An 18,414-nucleotide genomic window follows, 5' to 3' on the forward strand; every position below is an offset into this window, starting at 1 on the left:
GTTACTTGATGCACTGAATTCTCTTTTTCTACCTTACAGGTCTGTTACCACAGCTATTAGGCGTAGCACCAGAAAAGGCCATAAAACTTACTGTAAGTTTGCAAATGGATTATTCTTGCATTTCCTCACGTTTTAAAGTCTGTCTAATTACAGTTAGCTTGTTAAGGATTTTTATTCTTTATGCGTCAGCTACACGATAAAGAGCATTCCATCGTTTTTGCTGGATAGAAACTTAATTGCACAAAGCAACTGTTTATATCTCACTTCTGAACAGTACAAGTGGCGCACAAGTCACATGTTTCTAAGCTTATTTTAAGAATCTTACTGGAAACTTATTTTTGGATTGGCTCCAAAATATAACAAGCTTATTCAACTTCTTCATCTGTCTGCTTGTTTGTAACTAGTGCAGGGCTTTGGTTTCACCTCTTAGCAAAAATGAGTAATTATTTATTGAGATTGGAGGGCTTTTGTTTCTGTTTCTTCACTTAGTTCCTGTATGTTTAATTTTTGCACTACAGGAGATAATTTGAACGTGGAGTGAAGTGTTGATAAAAAAGGAACTTGTTTGCATGCATTTTTTTCCTAAATGTCTGCCTTCTGTAATTCTGATATTTCTCGAACGATTTGAAAACACTGAAGCATTTCTCATTATAGGCCAATCTTAATGCATTGGTTATTCACAAAAGCAAACTGAATGCATTTTAAAACATGAAAGATATTTACTGCTGTTAATTGAATTACTATTGCATTAAAACTTACTATTGAATGTTCTGATATTCCTTTAGAATTATACTTCAATTTGCAAACGTTGTGAATATTTCTAAAATCTTAAATGAGTTTATCATTAAGTTTTGATAATGATTATTTAATTACTGATTGTTACCATTTTTGTCCGATCATTCCAAATTGAATGCTGCAAATCTTTGTTGGGAAGAAAATCGAAGTCGACTTTAATATGTCATGTAAAATCTAAGAGTTGTTTAGTATCTATTAACTGCATGGAAGTATTTGCAATTTTAGTTGCACAGTTGAGCATTTTCTCCAACCTTGTAATTTACTGGCTTTCATCAATGTTTGTTTTTTAAGGTTAATGATTTTGTGAGAGATAAGTTTATGAGTAAAGATGGCTCCGTCCCACTGGCTGCAGAGATTCTTGCTGGTGGCTGTGTAAGTATCTTAAATTTCCTTAATGTGAGATACATAAAAGTACGGTGTGTAAGATTACCTATGCAGACTAAGGCTTCTGTTTAACCACAGATCCAGTGCGAGAGCAGACTCTGCTAGAGCATCTCAGTTCTTTCCTAGATAGGCCAGCCACTCTTGATGAAAGGGTAAACGTATCTGTGCATCATGCCTGTAACTGCACTGTATAATTCTCACAGCTTAGTTTGTTTCCTTAATACAGAATCTGTCTTTGTGAGTGTTGGCTGTAGCTTATGGCCTAAAGAGGATTCATGCTAACCTTTCCAGAAATTAATAATTAGCTACTACTTTGTGGCACCCACTCTGCCACGTCACTTCTTTCCTGATGTGTTATTGCGCCCACTAATTTTCACTTTTTGCAGTGATGCTGGCTGTTTGAAATGGCAAAAACTACTCATGCTTCCTTGAGTTCACAGCAGACGTAGGCTGTCTAATGTTAACCCAGTACATAATGTGTTCCTGAATGTAGGCTGTAGTTAAAACCCACTACGTTTTTAAGATTGTTTTCCTTGCACTGAGTAGTACCTAAAGGAACAAGTGGTATATTCCTGGGTAAATGATAATTCTTCACATTTTGGTCTAGTTCTGTCTGTTCACATTACAGCTTACTTTACCTGGTGCATTGATTTTGTACCAGCAAATGTAAATACGTTGAGTAAAATGAATAGTTATTCAAAGACCAGTGCACTTTACAGATAAAGAACACTGTTTATTTAAACCGGCTTTGATCACTGGGGCATAGTAATGTTGATATATTTTCAATCTATCTTTGTTTCGGCTGTCATAAGACAGATGAGGTCACATTTTCAAGCAGCTTCTACCTGTGTTGAAAACTACATTGAGCAGCAACTTAAAAACAAATTCTTGCATCTCAGCTTCAGTCGGTGCAGAGATCCCATTCTGTGTGTGCTCACAGAGAGCATACTGTGGATTATCTCAGCCTGGGGTGCAGCGGCTCAGTGCCTCACAGGCTGAGAAGCTCCAGCTTTCTGTAGTTCTCAGGAGATGGGGCAGGATTTGGCTGCTGTCTCACTGCGTCCTGTTTGATCACTGACCTGTTGTAGACTGCCAGGTAGGATCCCCTTGTTCTGTAACTTTAGTAGCATTCAGGGGAGAAAAAAAGAAAGAAGGGGGGGGGGAAGAAGAATGTGGGTCTCTGAAGTCCTAAATAAAAAGCATGTTGTAAATGAAGGGAAAATGCAATAAACTACTTGCAGAGTAAAAAGTATTTGCCCCTTACACTAATAAAATATCTTATGAACATAGCAGCCATGGAAACTCCGCAAAATTTTCATTTAAAATGTCATTTATTCTGGAGTTTTTATTTTTACAGACTGCTGTGAATTTTTTAATGCAGTAGAAAAAGCACTCTTTACAGAGACCTGTCATTCACTGCAAGCTTTTTGCCAGCAGTTCATCGTAAACCAGGGATCTGCTTTCAGAGATAGGTGGCTTGAGATGTATTTTAAACATGCTGTAACTGCTGGCTTGTTGCGTTTGGAATTTGAAATACATATGAAGAATGGGATGCTGCGTGAGGTTCTAGCAGCAGACGTGCGGTGGCAGAATGCCCTGAGTTTCCTTTTAACTGTGAAGTGCTCCTTTTAACTTAAGGGCATAGGCTGGTGCCAGGCAGATAGGTTGCAACTTGTCTCAGCTGCAGGTGGTCTTTGTGTTTTTTTGTAATTTTAAACCGAATTCAGCCTAGTAACACAGACTGTCATTACAAGCGGTGCCCAGCTTTTCGAGGAAAAGAGATGGGTTTTCCTTTCATGATACAAATATATGCATAAAATGTGAAGCGCCAAAGGCGGGCCTCTCCTAGAGCTTTCAGTGTTGGACGGGCCCAAGCTTCTGACCCAGTTTCCATTCATGGGAAACTTGTGCTTGCAGTGGTAGCAGCAAGGACACTGTTGAATGCTTTTGAAAATATTCCGTCTTGGATTTTACCTCATTTGAAAGCATGGCAATCGTTTTAGGGGAGGCAAGGAGAGAGGAGAGTATGATGTGTAAGAGTCTAAACAGGGGCTGCAGCCAGCTAAGAGGTGTTGTATAAAAGGAAACCTGCCCTACCACCTTTCCACTCTCTACATCCAGTTTTCAGAGGTGATTGTGTTACAAACGCGGATATTACATTTTCCTTTCTCTGTGCGTGTATTTCCATGGAGCCCATTCATTGCTTATGCGAGGGTTTTGTGCTGGGATGCGTGGTAGATTTCAGCGCTTTAAATACCAGCCCTACGAGTACGTTACAGCATTTATACCTAAGGAAGGGAGGACCAAGCAGATACTTGGGTGTTTCTGGCTGTTCAGTAACACAAAGGGCTTTGAAGGGGTCAGTATCACCTGAGCAGCTCCACTCTGCTGTTCGCCCAACCATTGCCAGGCGTTGACTTTTAAGTCCCTAAGGAGCTCGCTTTGCATCATAATTACTGAGAATTAGTACACATGGCTGACTTTTGCACTTGTAACTAAAGCTGATTGTTTCATTGAACAAGTCTTTTTCTGTTTTGTAAACTGTTTTCTCTGCTGAAAAAAAAGAAAAAAAGAAGAAAATAGAAAGATCTTTTACTTCACGACCTTGTGGCACTTAGTTCAGTTAGCAGTGTGTTTCATAGCTTATTATGTGAAGATGAAAGTGATAGGTTGTCTGAGATTTCTTGTTCTTTTTTGAGACCTCCAAGAATAGCATAAAAAATACAACCCTGGTGTTTTCATACGGAATCCTAAGGAGGATTTCTGTGTAAATAGCTGGCTCCAAATTTCCATCTCTTTTGTAGGAATTTGTATTAGCGACTCTCGTGTTTGCTACCTATGAAAATATATGGAAAGATTTGCTCAGTGCCTGACACCCACCATGAACAGTTGTCTGCTGTGTGGTTAGGACTCATCCAAATCCTATATAACCCTCACCATTACTGGACTAGTGAAGAGCTCCAGTTCCAAGATGTAGCGTAATGATATTGTAGAACTACGATCTGCTAAGCGCCTAAGCTACAAATCCAACTTGGCCTCCTCAAAAGAAACAGTGAAAAAATATGTTTGGTTTGATTTCAGCTGATTCTGGCTGTAACTTCCCTTCAGAGAAAAGGTTGGGTTTGAGGAAGCAGTAAATTCAGCTTGAAATCTCTTCATTTACAGTGACAGTAATCTTGAAGTTTATGTAAATCTTTGTTTTCTGTGATCTTTAATTTATATACTGAAGTAAAAAATAATCACCACTCCTACTGATTTTATATGACATGCTTCTTTTAAACCTAATTCCCTGAAAAACTTCATTAAAAATAGGCTGATTTATTTATATTAAATACAGTGCTGATTATCATTCCTATTTTGGGATTATGTTAACAGATTAAAAGCTCTGTAAAAGTGGCATGAAGATTATTTTGGGGTTTTTTAAGTGCTGCCACTTAGTTACCACTAAGCTTTCAGATGAGACAATAATTTTGCTTATTTCCATAAATATGAAGCAGTTCCACATTTAATTGAAAAACATGGTTTGTCTTCGGAATTGTCAGTGGAAGAAATGTGAAGATTCAAAACAGAGTGCTTAGAAAACACACACAAAATATTAAGAAAGATGGAGGAAGTATTGTAGCACGGCTGAAAAGAAACAGCCTTTTAATATACGTGGACTTGTCTGCATATAGCAGTACAATTATAGAGGTAAATCAGAGGCCTGATGTTCTACAAGAAAAGGGAAAAACATTTTGCTTTGTAACCTTTCCTCCTACTCTCCCTCCTCTTTCCAAGTACGCAGTCTTTTTCTTCCCAGCTGCTCAGTGTGCACTCACTATTAGCCAGTTTAAGTCATGTAGCACAGTACAATTACAGACCCCGTACAGATCTGCTTTTATTTAAGCTGTCAAGGCAATTACAGGCATATTTCTAGAGACTTTATAGCAATCACAATAAAGTTGAAACATAATGGACCTGCTTGGGCAACCTCAACTCTGCCATGGAACATAAAAATTAGATATGATTAAGATGGGGTTCATCTAGAAAGTGCAAAATCCTGTCCAGAACTAATTTTTATAAAGGATTATGATGTGAAATTCCAGTTGAATTGTCACGTAACCAGTCCAGTGCAAATAGTTTTATTAATCTACTTACAGCATTTGTTTCGTTTCAGAGAGTAATAAAGATAAGTCTACATCTGAGCTGCATTTTCTCTGTTGAATTTTACTCGAGGCAGAGAGACGGACCGTGATTCTTAGATCACTTACAGAAATTCAGACATTTCTAAGTTGTGTCTGAAGGTATCAATCTTTTTTTTTTTTTCATTATTCATAAACCTAAATCTGACAGAATTCTCTTCTATTTGGCAGCGGACTCTGAGCTATGGGTAAAAATGAATCTGAGGGTTAAGTAGGCGGAGGGGTGGAGGGGATGGAATCTCTGTGCGTGTATCTGAAAAAAAAAAAAGAATTACAAACCTATTGCACAGAGCAGTTTTGGTATAGTTTATTGAGATGGTTAAGTAATAATGGTCTTCTTTATGATTGCACATATTAGCTTTGAAAGCAAATGGCATATGTTTCTTGTATTCTTAGCGGATTTACTCTTAAGAAGTCTATTCTCCCTGTAGCCAGAGACTGTAACTTCCATTTCACTTTAAAGGGCCGTTGTACATACACATATAAAAGCCCAACAGTCACATTTCTTGTTTATGGAAAGGTTCAAAGGGCTCCTAAAACTATTCTTTACTTGATGAAAATTATAGCTGTTTACTGCATGGAATTCATTTTGTTAAATAAATGAATTAGATTTAAAGTATATTTAATTAATATAATGGAACAAAATATACTGAATATAATGTAATTCATTAGATATTGAAACGTATGGTTTTATCCTCTGAGCTATTAATTGCAGTTGTTATAGCATACTGGTTCAGACTGATCTTAAATGTTTGGTAAAAGAAAAAATAAGAGAGCAGTTCGATTTGAGTTTAAATTTAACTTCACCTTTGCAAATCCATTCTGTTGCAACACTGTTCTGTTTTAAGTGTCTTCAGATAAATTTCAGCTGATCTTTGTTTTAAAGCCTTACGGTGAAGCTGGGGAAGGCAGAATACAGTAACACGATAGCCCTTCCACGAGGCTGTACCAAAGGGTGAGGATGTTCCTGCTGTAGGGTTCCTGCTTCTCTGTGACCTCACCCCACATTTCCTTGCAGGTCTGGATGTCTTAAAAAATAGTTTTACGGAATCTTTTCCCCAGTCATAGCTGTTTAAACTGGCCTTTCCTGAGAACAGTCAGAAGTTATGTGGAATGTGATTGCACTCCGCTGAATTTTCCTTTTAGATTAGTTCATTTTATTTTATTTTTATTTTATTTTATTTTATTTTATTTTATTTTATTTTATTTTATTTTATTTTATTTTATTTTATTTTTCCTAATATTATTTTCCCATTACTTTCCCTCTTCCTTTTCACTTCACTTCTTCCTTAAGAAAATAAAAATAGAGAGGGACCAGGATGAAGGATGGAAGTGGATTTGTACAAACCCTAAAATAAGAAGGGGTGCGTAGGTTTATGTTGATATCTGTTAGACTGCAGAACAGATCAGTTCTATCTCTTAAAAAGAACGTTTTTTTTTTCCCCAAGAAGTATATCACATATTCTTCCATTCTTTTTTTTTTCCCCCTATGGCGTATTAGAAATACTGACTGAAAATTTATGTGAAGATGCATTATAGCTTAAAACATTATTGCTTTGATGATTATATTTTATTTGGCATTCTTTTCTCCTGTTGCTACTTCTTTTAAAAGCAGTACAATATTATAGTGTTTACCTGTGCAGGTTCAAAAAAAACCAACACCAAATCCAAAAAACCCAACAAAACCTCAAACTCAAATTGGGATTTGAAGTCTGGCTTTCTATGAGAAAAAGGAAGATATTTATGATGTCACAGTAATTTATGATGTGACCAAGAAATAATGGGTCACAATTTTAATATAGCTACCATGCCGTAAGACTTGAAAGGTCTGTAAATCATTAAATGATTCCACAACTAGTCAAAATAGACAAGTAGAGCAGACAGAGCCAAATGTTAACATATTTGACAGGTCTGTAGCTTAATTGCTTTTATAATGCCAATCAAGAAGGCTCCACTTTGATTTTTTTTGGCTAGGCTTCTAAGAACTGAATTACCTATAACACAGAAAATATAGAATCTGCAGTTTTATTTTATTTTTCCCATAGTAGGGTTGGTCTGTGCTCATAAAGAAGCCGTGCTCCTGTTAGTTTCTTTGCAGGCAGGTTATTAATGAACTATTACTGGAAATTCTCACAAGTTGTATCTGAGTTTTGCTTATCTATATGAAGCAGTAGCAGGAAATGCACTTCTGTTCAGGCTAATTGCAATCCTATTTGTGAGCATTTTAAGTGAATGTTTGAAGGGGCTTGCTTTGCATTTTATGTACATGTGGACATTAACAAGACTTGGTGGTTACAGCTCTGTTCACCGTTTGTGCAGCTCAAACTAAAACCTCAACCGGGCCAAGAGAAGAAGTCTGTCCTCGGAACACAAAGATTAGCTTTGGAAAAATGCATTTCTGCCCGAGCAGCATGAAAGCTGTTTCTGTGCTAGCCTGGTCCGGGTAGTGAAAAGCAGATGATTGAGGGCTGAGGAAATCTCCTCATGATCTGAAGAAAAGGTATTTACTACATGAACTCCCATTGCTAAAGAGCATTATCAGAATTCTGTATAGATAGGGCTGCAGATGAGAGGACACAAAATAGCACAAGATGGTTTGTCTAGTTTTTTGAAGCCTGGCCTTTATCTGAAGAAGCCTAACACAGAACCAACCTTTTGAGAACCCAGTATGATTTGCCCTCGACACACAGTGCCACATAATTAAGGTTTTCACCTTTGAAATGTATAAGAAAAACAGTCACTTTGGACAGCTGTCTGTTACTCGGCATCTCTCCTAGTAATAGTGAACTCCATAGTGAAACTACATATGCAGCCACTCAACACAGTTCATCTCACGCTTTTGTGACCTTAGGACATACGAACACCAAGACTCTCACGGGTAGTTTGGAGCACCGTGGTGGCACTCTGTAAATCTGTCTCTTCTGATCTTGTTCTGTCATGGAGTTACGTGTGAGTTTGTGATACATCACTTAATAGTTCTGTGCCTTAGTTGCCTCTTGCGCAGTGAGAATGGTGATGCTTCCATTCTTCAATCCTTTTAGTACATTTTTAATTTAGATTATTTACTTAAAGAAAACAACAAACAAAACTTTGTGTTCGTACAATGCTTAGTACTTTCGGAACTCTGACTTGAATTAGGATCAATCTACACTAGCACATGCACAGGGACACAAGTTGCACCTGGCAGGTGGCAAGGAGTAATATCCTGGGACTGAGTGCAGTAGCCCATATGACTGAATATGGCACAGAGCTGACTACAAATTTTGGATCTTGCACCACTTGGTCGCCTTGTAAATCAAAGGAGTAAGCAAAGCATTGCAGACAGTTTCTTTTGCTGAGGCTGATTCTGGATAATTGTATAATACTATACTCTTTTTTTTTTAATGGTTGCCATTAATTACCATAATTGCTGTCCCCGGGTGATACTGTTGGAAATATTAACACTCTAACGGCAGTAGTAGTCCTTTTATTTATCCATAAGCTTAGGAGATGGTATGTGACAAGTTAGGTACAGAAAGCCTAGGATAACCCTACACACTCTTAGCTGAAAACAGGAAAAACGTTATGGCTTGAAGGTAGTAAATAAGGTCAGTTAGAGCTGCTGGAAGAGCTAATGATCAATAGTGATGAAAAGAAAAGAATCACAACCTAATACCTTCTTTTGGGATGGAAAATACAGAATTTTCTTTGTGAATTACAAGCTGTATTCCTTTCAGGATGTACTCTGAAGCTTTCAAATGCAGATTTGAAAGCCTTTGGAGAGTTAGATCTGGTCTACTAATTTCTTACCTGGTCTCATAAGGGCACAGAATGCACTCAGATGAAAAAGAACACTGATTCCTTGCCTTAGTGTAATGAAGGATGTGAAAATCTGTTTATTTTCTAGTAAAGTTTATTACAAGACTGTTTGAATACCTGAAGAAGCAGAAAACATTCCAACTTTGTAAACTGGAGTGTTGTTAAGCTAGATGCTGTTATTAAATTATTATTATTATTTTTTGGTACAGAATGGATTGTATTTCTCTGTCAACAGAAAAAAAAAATACCACAACTATTTCTGCTTCTCCCTGCTGTTCTATACAATAGGAAAGTAGAGGGAGGAATGTGATAGGCATTACTGTATGACTGTACAAGGCTATACCGCCATCGAGAGGTGCTGGGTGATACATCAAGTGCAGAGCTGAAGAACTGCAATAGTGGGGGGGAAAAAAACATTAAAAAAACCCTTCAAATGTGAATATCTAGCCTTCCATGTGTTAAAACACAGTGAACATTTTGTAGGCATGTGGATTTCTAGTGATCTGCGTATGAGCAGCTCTTGGGTGGTGCAGGTATTTCTCTTTGGTTTTCTTGCTTTATATCATACAAGACCATAAGTGCTTGTGATTAGGTCAAATGTTAAATGCTTTTAGAATAATATGAGCCCTTTGTGGGACCTTTCAGATGCACCAGCTCTAGGTATTCACTCCCATAAATGAGCCAACATACCTGTTTTTATGTAATCACATGATCATAACTGGAAAGTAATAAATGTGCTTTTCCAATCAGATCATTTGTTTATTAAAAGCAAATATACAATTAGAAGAGGTGATAAAGAATTCAGAGTTGAGGAGATTCAGTGTAGAAAAATTGATGTTACTGGTAACTCTGGTAACTGTCTACACTCAAGAGTTTATAAAAGTTATCCCTTCGTTATCCCATTTTTATGACACTTAATGGAGAAATCATTAAGAGCAACCTGATCTTAAACTATGTTTATTCTGGCCAAGAAAATAGTTTCCAGGTTCTTACCTTTGGGAACGTCTTTTAAATATAATTTTTAAATGAGGTGCACTTTTAGCTATGAAAGGTGCCAAACAATGTTAATGTTCTTCAGCTTTTTGCCAAATAAAACGAGCGGGCTGATAACACTGATCATGTTTTGTGTGTCCTTTCCACACCAGTTTATGCCAGCACCTTGAAGAGGCTAAAAAAATCAACAACAAAAAAAGAGATTAATTAGATTTCTTTCATTACATTCGCTATGTAAAAACTCAGAAGACAGAAACAATGCTATTGTGATTCAAGCTACTGATTTGGAGATCAGGATATCTGGCGACTGTTACTAGTTGCTTGTTTGAGCTTGGGGGACACACACACAGGGCATACAATTAACCTCCTTACCTCAAATCCCCTTCTTGTAAAACTAGAGCCATTGTATTTCCCTCACAGGAGCGCTGGGAGGAAATAACCATTAATATTTATGAGACACTTGCATACTGTGATGATGAATAACGCAATAGGAGTTACCGGTACTAGACAAGCAAGAAATCATTTCATTAGACAATATAGTAGCCATCTCCAGTTTGCTTCCCCTCCCTTTGGAGAATAGGGAGCTGCAGTTGCCTGCATGGATGATTAAATAACAGGCTGATAAAAGCTCCCCATGAGGTGACTGTACTTGTTACCATTGGAAGTGCCTGTGCACTGGCTGGTATCAAACCATCCTTCATCTCCATTGCAGGGTAGGGCAGGTGGTAGGGTACTTCCCAGACTTTCTGTCAGGTATTGTCTGGCTTATCACCTTCAATTACTCATCATTTGATTTTTGATGCGTATCTTCCATCAAATTCAGAGGACAACAAAGGTTGTGCAAAGAATTCTGGAGTAGTACCTAAACGGTTTTGTAAAAGAACTTCAATGGAAATTTCCAGTGTCTTTTGTTAGAGGTCCTGCTTGGGCAACAAAACCAGTAGTATTCACATCAGCTGTTCTAGTGTTTTTGGTAATGCCCTGTGCGTACAGGTCTCAGTGCTTTAAAAATTTGAATACAGTGAGCCTGATTGTATGAGGTGGGTAAGTAATAGCATCCCCATTTTTCAAATAGCAAGCTGAAACAGAGAGAGTCTTGTGTGATTTACCCAGAGCCACAAACATGTAACACTCCCAAGTATTGCCACAGCCAGGCTGGACGTGCAAACATAAACATTTGTATGTGCTAGCACTTTAAATACTTCCCACTCGTTAGAATTCAGAAATTATTCGCCTTTATTCTCTATTAAAAACAGGTCTGTTTCTGTTTCCTTTCTCTAAATATGGCATTCACTTATAAACATTTTATAGATTTTTAAATTACTCAATGTTTTGGTACATTAATAATCATCAATTAAACTTAATTTTGTTGTCATCTTCTGAGTATTGATATGGTTTTCCTGTAGTGAAAATTAAAGAAACACTTCCCATGGAGCCTTGGTACAATGAAATGCAAGAATATCACACTGAGAGAAAGTAGTTTATTTGTGCTAACATAGATCAGTTGATAAGAGTTTCTAAATTAATGTACTTTAGAGGATGACTGTGGTGTAGCAAACTTGCAAATGAATATTAGCGCCTTGCAGTTGGGATTTTATCATTTTAAGAATGAAAAAGACGTGATGGCTGTATGGGAGCACTTAATGTTTGTAATAATAAACCAAGCTGTTTATCACAAAGGAATCTATAATTCATCAGAAGGACCCATCCAATATTTGTTTTCATTTTGAGACCTTGCTAGATGCATATACAAGTAAAAGATAATGTCTTGTTTTGTTTTGCTTCGTTTTCTTTTTTGAGTGCTGACTTAATATGTTTTATGTGCAAACCTGAAGTCAGGATACGTGCCAAATAATTTATCATCCTAATTTCTGATGGCAATAGGAATAGCAATTTTATATGTACCAGGATTCTGGTTTGGTAAATGCAGTTAAATGAAATTATGCCAATTTGAAAGTCAAAACCAGTTGAGTTGCACATGAGCATGCTTTTTCTGGTCAAAATAGGAAACATTTGGGATATTTGGGGGGTTATGTAAAGACTTTAATTTGTAACCACACTGTGTATGCTCAGTCTAAGTGGTAGACAAGAATAGTTGTTCGTGCGATTTGCCATTTCTTCAGCACATTATTTAAACCATATTACTGTGCCTATTTTTTATTTTGAATGATAGTCGATCTGAGCTATGATTAATTCTCTTAACATTTGGGTAATTTAAAAAAGATGTGCACATGGTGTTTACATACTAGACATGGCTGGATGGAAGTGCTTTTAAATACAATTTATTTTAGTCATTGCCTTCTAGAAAAAAAGATTGTTTTGTTGTGGGGAGGGCTGCCCTTTGCATAGTCTGTCATTTCAGAGCCTAGAAAAGAGTGTAGCTGCTGGGCCGTGTAATTAAGAAATTAACAGAAGTTAGAATGACGCTGTTGAATTTTGGCCACATGGAGCTGTAATGAGTATTTCTAAATTCACTCAGGTTGTGTCATGTAACCTTTTTTTTTTTTTCCCCCTTCATTTCAAATGTAAACATGGATCTGTTGGTGTACCAAAATGGTAATGCCTCGTGTCACCTGCTGTGAATGAGGTGAACTTCAATAGAACTAGTGCAGTCTAAAATGCTTGCTACCACTGTGTTTTAAATCTGACTAGTTTACAAGGTCAGTTCAGAGGTACCTTACCAACAAATACAGACTGACACCTTTTAAACATTTAGCAGGTCTTGATGAATGGAATCCTTCAGGCTTTAGACCTTTGCTATGTGGTGCACAAACTATGATGTGGAGCTCAGACTCTTGAATCAAACAGCATTTAGTGACACTGAAGCTAGTTATTTCAGTGGGGTTTTAGAAGAGGAAAAGATATCTGCAGTTCTGGTTTTTGGAATCCATGTGTGCTTTGTTTTGTGAACTTGTGCCAAAATAGAAAAAGCTTCTGCCAGACTTCTACTCCTTAGTAGTATGTTTTCACTAAGTACCAGTATGATCTTCTCAGTTTCTTTACTTGATTACTTTTTTGCTCTGTTACTTGCTTTATGATGTTCTTGGCTTGTCAGTACTGCGTGAATTGATGTTGGTGAATACGTTCTTGCAGCAGGAATTGAGGCAGTGTGTGTTTGATGTACTGCAGTGTCCTGCAGTGGCTGACCTGCTTCCTCTCTGTTTCCTGACCGTTCATCTCACGTGGAGTAGATTTCTTGCCTTGTGAGCTGCAGCTTATTAACTAATGTTAAAATTCACATCTGCTAATAGCTGAACTGACGGCAGCAAGATTAAAAACATCTCTTGTATGTAACAAGACATATGTTGCAAATAATTTAACAAGTTAACATACTGCCTTCTACTTTTAATTTCAGGCTGGAGGTTCTCAAGTGATCTTTACCAATCCGCTAGAAATTGTCAAGATTCGATTACAGGTGGCTGGAGAAATTACTACTGGCCCTCGTGTTAGTGCCCTCACTGTACTACGGGACTTAGGCTTCTTTGGTCTCTACAAGGTACCTTTTTGTTTATACATAAATGAAGTGTAAACTGTGAATATTTCAGATCATTTCATTGTTCTTAAAAACTTTTGAGAATTAACATAATTGTACTTCTTTTTAATTCTTTGTTTTGTGGTATTGTAGCTCCATTTTTTGCTCCTAATTAAAGGAAGAAACTACCTTGTGATTTAAGTATGTGGCTCTTGTGAATCTTACTAAAATTTCTTTCATCTTTTCAGCAGATCTGGCTGTAAGTATTGTTGATTGAGGATTAATTTATGTTTCCCGATGCTCTGGTGTAAAAATAGACTTATTTTCATCTTCTGTCATTATAGAGAGCTTATAGTTGTGGAGCTGTGTTTTTGCTTTTCTGTGTTTGATTCAGCAACTTTCCCAGGTGCCATCGTTAATCTGGTGGTGGGTATTAATTACAGCACAAAAGCTAGTAAGGAAATATGGATGGTGGGAGCCCAGTGTGCAAGTAAACTCCTACAGCAAACTTCTCCTTGCTAGTTTAGAAGCACGTTTCCACAAGTAATACTGGAAAACTTACTTTTATGAGCGTGTGGCGCAAACTCTACTCTTCTGCTTTCTCCATTACTGTTCTCACATATATATACATTAATATCTAGAAATAAAGTTGGATTTAATGTTAGGCTGATATGCACACACAGACAGAAGGGTTAAAAACATCTTCAGTTGAACCTTAACGGGGTGTGTGCTGCAAATAATTTAAAGGGTACACATACTACCCTCCACCTGTAGATGAGGTGGACAAGATATGGAAGGTCTTGGAATACTTTGAAATACCCGTTATGCTCAGAACAAAGATGACTAAATTCCATACACCACAGAGCACTGTATGGTGTGCCTTCAGATTTTGCAGCCTACTCTCCAGAAGAAAGCTTCATGCTGTCTGTTTGTCCCAGTCTTTGTAGTGCAGCAGGCAGTTTTCTTCCGTTTCTCATTTGCAGCAGTGCAACTGTAAACTTAAGATGCTTCGATAACACCAAATGAACCCCATCCCCCTCCCCAACAATATTTAAATGTCTTCCACATTTTTCACCCACAAGCCTTTTAAATCGTTCTTTTAACATTACAAAGAGGAAGCCTGCCCGGGAGTAGATGTATGTATGCTTTGGCCTGGTGAGAAGTGGCAGGTCTGAATAGGATTTAATGGGGAGTCGTTTTTCCCTTTAAATCGACTTGCTAATTTTTTAGGTGTTTTACTGAAGCTGATGCTATTGTGTAAACTCCTAATAAATGACATTATGGTGTTGATTCGGGTAAGCATTTACAACTGAACAGTCTGCATCCCTGAGGCTGTGCGGGAATGGAGGGCAGCTACTGACTTGTGCTTGAACTGTTGTAAATAAAATGCAACGTGAGAAAGAATGACCAGCTAATTTACTACGGCTAGTGTTTATTCATTTGGTTTTCGTGATGACTTTCTGTTGGTTGCTCAGGAGTGTTTGCTGTGTTTTTCCCCCCATTCTTAGACAGCATTAGTGTCTTAAGACGTGTTATGACTTATTTGTGATTTCTGGAGCACGTATTTTGGGACTATTTGCACCTTCTGAATATGAGCTGTTACAGCTCAGCTTTGCACTGGGGCAGACACTGTTCTTTAATCACAATCTACATGGTTGCATTGGTTCGTTCATTAAGCCCGTTCACCTCCTTAAGGCTTTCAGTGTAGCTTTGTCGTTTGCATTGTGAAGATGTGTCCAATGCCTCAAATGTATTTATTTCAGTTGAACTTAGGAGGCATCCATACATATTACTGCGGAAGGACAAGAACTGATAATTGCTTTACAAAATCGTTTTGTTTGTGAGTCTTCAACTTTGTGATATGTGGGCCTTTGTTAAGTATTCCAGGTGTTTAAACACTCCTGTATGTTAGCAGTGATTTAGGACCAACTGATTCACTCGGTTTTGCAAGCGTTGAAAGCAAATTCTAGACTTTTCATTTCAGGATTTTTCATTTGAAACAGATGCTTTTTAATTACGACTCTATTTAGTTTTTAAACAGACCAGCAGTTAATTGTAAGATTTCATGTTGTGGTCAATAACAGGGTTTTGTCCTTTTTCTTTCTTTCTTTTTTTTTTTTTTTTTTTTTTTCCCTATTCGGTATGAATCTGGTTGTAGGTTTTTTTTGTGTGTTTTTTTTGTGTGTGTGTTTTTTTTTTCCTGTGGTTGGTGCAGAGAAAGCAAAAGTAACAAGAATGAAGTGTTCCATCAGCTTTGTTTGTTTCAAACGCATAATGTTCTCCCTTTTTGGTCTGACCTGTTAGAGATTCAAATAAAACTGCCCTATGAAGGGTTCAGTGCAGTTTTCTACAGCAGTTTCCACCACTGCCCAGTGTCTTGAGCTTGAGAAGGTGACTTCCCAAATGATCCACTTCTGATGTCTGCATTAATGGCCATTAACAAGCATCAGTAGAGCTGTGTCCCTAGAGGAGGCCATTGGATGGGATGGTACAAGAAGCTGTGCAGAGACAGGATCTTCAGTTGCTTGCAGAATGTTCTTCGAGGTCTTGCTTTGAGTTGGAATGGAAAGGGATTCCCTCAGCCTGACAGTTGCCTGCTGAAATGCGTAGAAAGCAAAGATTGCTGACTTCACTGTACTGCCAGCAGTGGAACAAATGGACTTGTTAGAGAGGTGAGATCAGTGGAAGGATAGCACATACTTAATAGGAAGATGGAGACCAGAAGTTGTGGTCTTATGTTGGAATTAGTATTGCCATCATGGTGATTTTTCAGAATAGGAGCACAGGCATATTTGAGTATTTTTCTGTGATGAATGAGAGCTTTTCCAGTCACGTCCATAAGCTCTTAGCAGAGCAGAAGAGTTTCCATTGCTTGTCAGTGTGAGATTACTTCTGTACTGAAAAGCTGCAAACCTCTTTAATCAGGAATGGGCACCCAGTCTGCTGTACACTGGCTTTTCTGTTTCTCTCTCTGCTTCGGTGCTGTTTTGTTTACTGTGTTGCAAGGAGTGCTTTAAAAATTGTTTTCCCAGTTCAGAAATCAATCAGCTTGGAAGCAGTTCTGACCAGAACAGACCAGTCCAGCATGTTCTGTTTAGTTCCTATGAATCTTGCTAAAATGTACATTAAAATTTAGGTGAAAAATCATTGTGTGCCATGTAGTAGTCAATATGGAAGAATGTACTTCCATTAATTACAACTTCAGCCAGAGGATGCAGAGTTATGCAAGTAAGTCCTGGCTTCATGAGGCAAATGCTTGCATGTCTCAACAAGGTCTGCTGTTTGTTGTTTGAATCAGTATATTTTGTGTTAATTTCTAACTAAGAAATGCATTTTGTAGATTAAAATTCCCATACTTCTCTGATACAGGTAATTTCAGTGTTTCTTTGTTTCCTTAGCAAAGAAAACCACTGCACAGATAAATAAGTCTTATATCTCATCAGTGAATTAACAAAGGAAATGTTATGTAAACCTTTACATCCAGCTGAAATCCTAATTATCACAGTATTCTAGACTAGACAAATTGCATTTGATGATCACTGAGAAGCTAGGTCACAGTTTTGATGTCTCTCTGTATTCAGGAGATTAATATTCTTCTAGATAACTCCTTGTTGTTTCATCACCAGCATAGTAGAGCACCATGTTGAAACAACTCACAGTAGTGCTCTGTCAAGATCTCTGTGTACTACTGTACTTTGTAGTTTTGATGTTAGAATCTGATAAATTTCTATCAGAAAACCCAAACCTTTCCTAACTAGAGTTGCTTTCCCCACACCCTCCCTTTAGGTAGTGGAAGAAAGCAATAAATCTCTCCTTTACCTGCTGTTCTCAGAGTTGAGCACACTGAGTTCCTTCAGCCTCTCCTTCCTTGCACAGTATGGGCTTCCTGCCCACCTTGACAGCCCTGTACCAGGTTTTTCTCCAGCATGGCAGTATCCTTTGTGTACTGGGGAGCCCAGAACAGGACACTGGACTCCAGATGCAATCTCACCAGTGCTGAATGGAAAGGGAATATCAGTTCCCTTGCATCCTTGCTAAGGCAGTGCAGTGTGTGGCTGTCTTTACTGCAGAGGCATTGCTGACCTGTTCTTTACTTGTCCACCAACACCCCTGGACTTTTCTTGCAGATCAGCTTTCTGGCTACTCATACTCAGCCTGTACTGCTTCAAGGTGCTATTCCAATCCAAATACAGGACTTTGCATTTGCTGCTCTGAACTTCATGATGTTCTTGGCAGCCCATTTCTCCATGCTGTGAAGGTCCCTGTGAATAGCAGCCTACTCCTCCAATTCATTATCATCACTGATCTGCTGAGAGTGCAGCCCATGTTCCACCGATGTAGCTATGACGATACTACAGCAGATCATCTCAAAACTTTACTCATAGTCACATCTTACAACATCCATTTCTGCCAGCTTGTGTACAGGCCTGGCAATCAGATTCATCAGCCGTATGTGCCTGGAGACAGCTTCCAGAATAGTTTGCTTTGTAAATTTCCCGGACACTGAGGTGTATTCAAGCAGTATTTTTCCAGATCTTCCTTCCTGCTCTTCTTTAAGATGGGTGCAATGTTTGTCTTTATTTCCAATTGTACGAACACCCTTGACTGACTCAGGCTTTTGGAGGCAACAGCCAACTCACAGGGACATCAACCAGCTGTCTCAGCACCATTGGAGATACATGTCTGCTGTCCTGGATTGTCTGTGTGCAGATGGCTTAAATGCTCTGTCTACTGTAGGTGATGCTGTGCTTCTGCAGACTTTTCTAATATGCTTATGGAACTGAGAAGCCT

The 18,414-nt window shown here is 38.1% G+C and overlaps 1 protein-coding gene across 4 annotated transcripts in view; it reads left to right on the top strand.

Moving 5' to 3' along the window:
* The window catches only part of SLC25A13 (solute carrier family 25 member 13), a 140,917-nt gene that overhangs the window by 112,606 nt on the left and 9,897 nt on the right, over positions 1-18,414 (top strand). For all 4 annotated transcript variants that reach the window (XM_072327669.1, XM_072327667.1, XM_072327668.1 and 1 more), the window contains 3 exons: positions 40-92; positions 1,087-1,167; positions 13,507-13,647. In XM_072327669.1, coding sequence (XP_072183770.1) covers positions 40-92; positions 1,087-1,167; positions 13,507-13,647 — 275 coding nt within the window. The remainder of the gene's footprint in view (positions 1-39; positions 93-1,086; positions 1,168-13,506; positions 13,648-18,414) is intronic.

The sequence above is a fragment of the Excalfactoria chinensis genome, chromosome 2 (assembly GCF_039878825.1).
Source record: "Excalfactoria chinensis isolate bCotChi1 chromosome 2, bCotChi1.hap2, whole genome shotgun sequence".
Classification (NCBI taxonomy): domain Eukaryota; kingdom Metazoa; phylum Chordata; class Aves; order Galliformes; family Phasianidae; genus Excalfactoria; species Excalfactoria chinensis.